The 2,933-nt window shown below is 47.4% G+C and overlaps 1 protein-coding gene across 2 annotated transcripts in view; it reads left to right on the forward strand.

Moving 5' to 3' along the window:
- The window catches only part of si:dkey-238d18.4 (TBC1 domain family member 15), a 14,925-nt gene that overhangs the window by 1,388 nt on the left and 10,604 nt on the right, over positions 1 to 2,933 (forward strand). For both annotated transcript variants that reach the window (XM_014008674.1, XM_014008673.1), the window contains exons 2-3: positions 590 to 775; positions 902 to 1,020. In XM_014008674.1, coding sequence (XP_013864128.1) covers positions 590 to 775; positions 902 to 1,020 — 305 coding nt within the window. The remainder of the gene's footprint in view (positions 1 to 589; positions 776 to 901; positions 1,021 to 2,933) is intronic.

The following is a 2,933-nucleotide window of genomic DNA, read 5'->3' on the forward strand; positions in this document are numbered from 1 at the left end:
AATGCATCAGTGCACTGTGAGTGTGTAATCTCTGCCCCATTAAGACCAAGTCAAGTGATGCTTTGCTTCAGGACTGGAGCTGAGCCACAATTAGTCTATTCTCTCATAAAAATAAATCATTTTGTTGTACGTCAAAACTCCCGAGGCAATAAACATGACTTCTAGCTGAAACAACAAAGTCCTTTTTAGACATCTGAGGGGGGATTTTTGATGTGGTTTGAAAAGATTTAACAGGAAACATCCAGAAGACATGAAAAGTTCTTTGTGGGGAGCAACATCACATGTCTGTGAGCAGGAATGTGGAAACTAACCTCCTTTCCCTCAGTTTTTTTTATGGCTTCACTGACCTTAAGCTCCACGCGGAGGTAAATGAAAGGTTTAAGAACACACTGTGCAACAATATTTCCATTTATTTATCTCAAACTAAGGTCTTGATTGAATTTTTTTCGCACAGTTTCAAAGATAATTTTCCTTTTTATTCCCATTCAGGATTAGTTCCGGTCTAGTTCCACTGCAGGATTAGAACTCAAGCAAACCAGCATTTAAGGGTGATTTTAAGGAATGATTAAATTTCTCCGTCCCGGTTCAGGTGGCGTTTGTCCCTCTGAGCGAGGCCTAGCGTGGCGCTTCCTGTTTGGGATGTACCCGTGCAGCTCCACGGCATTGGAGCGCTCCCTGCTGTGCGAGCAGCTGCTGGTGCGTTACCTCGTCATGAGGAGAAAGTGGCAGCAGTTTCTGCCCTCGGCGGTGAGGATCCAGCTCAACGGCACCGACGGTAACCTTTCACAGACATTAACAACTGGACTATTTTTATCTGTCCAACTCAACCCATGTTGATCTATGGTATATGTTTAAAAAGGAAAACTAATAATAAAAAACCATGTCTGCTGACCTGATCCAGCTGAGTTGGTCTCAGCTGTCAGGTACTTTGACCAGAGGGAGGCTCAGGCTCAGCAGCAGACCCAGGAGCAGTCTGAAGAGATTGGGGACAGACTGGTTTTCTTGGAGCTACAAGCTCAGGTTAGACCAATCAAACACGTTTCTGATTTATACATGTGAATTTGACATTTTATTTCTGTTTGCCTGTCAGGCTACGTTCCTACTCTCACCTCAGGGTTAGGTAGTAACCAAAAGAACGAAGTCGCAGATACAGGAGGTCGAAAAGGGCTTTCCCACAGGGTAGCCGGACTCTCCCTCAGAGGTAGGGTGAGAAGTTCAGTCATCCAGGAGAGACTTGATACAGATCTGTTGCTCCTCCACATCATGAGGAACCAGTTGAGGTGGTTCAGTCATCTGGTAAGGATGCCCTCTGGACACCGCTGTCCAATCCTGGGAAATACCCAGGACAGGCCGGAGAGACTAAAACAGAGTTCCCACCAAACACGTTTTGAGCAGCAAAAATGCTCCCAACGCCTCCAGTTGGACGCACTGAAACGCATTTGGTGTGAACGAGCAGCAGACTAGATGCACATCTGAAGAGGGAGGAGCGTCTTAGTTTTTCCGGTCTGTCTTTAATGACGGGTGAAATAAATATAAAATAACAAAAAAATTTCCGTCCGTCCGTCCGTTTTCTGCCGCTTATCCTGGGTTGGGTCTCGGGGGCAGCAGCCTAAGCACAGAGACCCAGACTTCCCTCTCCCCAGCCACTTGGACCAGCTCCTCTGGACGAATCCCAAGGTGTTTCCAGGCCAGCTGAGAAACAGTCCCTCCAGTGTGTCCTGGGTCTTCCTCTGGGCCTCCTCCCAGTGGGACGTGCCTGGAACACCTCACTAGGGAGGCATCCTAACCAAATGAGCCACCTCAACTGGCTCTTCTCGACGTGGAGGAGCAGCGGCTCTACTCTGAGTTCCTCCTGGATTACTGAGCTTCTCACCCTATCTCTAAGGGAGAGCCCAGACACCCTGCGGAGGAAACTCATTTCGGCCGCTTGTATCCGCGATCTCGTTCTTCCAGTCACTACCCAAAGATAAAGAAAATGGCTTTGCTTTATTTACTAAAGAGCAAGCGAATGTCGTGCACAGCAAATAATTAATTTACCAGATAATTTAGACGCGGTCTGTTCGGTTAGTTTTACCACTCCAGGAGCTGTGAGCTGACAGACTTTTTTGTTTGTTTGTTTGTCCCGAGCCCAGTTTAACACAGCGGTCAGTTTAACGAGCCGCGGGCCCATTTCGATGCTGATATCTCCAGCCAGAACTCCAACTGCAGACGGYTGATAAAGAGCTGCTGTCCGTCTGTTTTGGGTTCAGGAAACCATCACATGGAAAAATGATTCTAGCTGATTGGTTGCTACGGTGCTTCAAGCAGCAAACGTTCAATTTGTTGAACTCCAGCAGCGGCTGCTTTGGACGTGCCGCATGCACGGAAAACGCTCTGCCGCATCCTACCGCTACCTTGCGCGCCACGCTAACTGGCAAAACGCGCCGCGCTGCTCCTAGATGCGTGTCCCCCATAGACTTTGCATGTAAACTGGCTGCTGTGGCTGCTCAAAACGCATCCGGTGTGTACCCGGCTTAAAGAGTAACTTACCCCAAAATTAACTTTTTTTTAGCTGATATACTGTCTAGAATGTGTCTAAAATGTTATATAGTACTGTTTCTGTGCTAATTTTGATGTTTTTGTGTGTATTTGTTCAAATCTGTAAYATTTGGTCTAAAAACGTCTTTTTGTTGCTCACAYGGGTAGAGCAGTGGTACTGCAGGCTAATTTGCATATTGGTTAATGGCTCTCCGCTGTGACGTGTCTTCTCCACGGTTTCGTCACAGCGGCTGTGTTCTGGTATAAAAGCCTCTCTCTAAGACACGCCCCTGCAGCAGTCAGAGGGTGGAACAGTTAGCAAGCTTAGCATGATCGTCTGTTGACCTTCAGCACACACACACACACACACACACACACACACACACACACACACACACACACACACACACACACAC

The sequence above is a fragment of the Austrofundulus limnaeus genome, unplaced genomic scaffold (genome assembly GCF_001266775.1).
Source record: "Austrofundulus limnaeus strain Quisiro unplaced genomic scaffold, Austrofundulus_limnaeus-1.0 Scaffold52, whole genome shotgun sequence".
Lineage (NCBI taxonomy): Eukaryota > Metazoa > Chordata > Actinopteri > Cyprinodontiformes > Rivulidae > Austrofundulus > Austrofundulus limnaeus.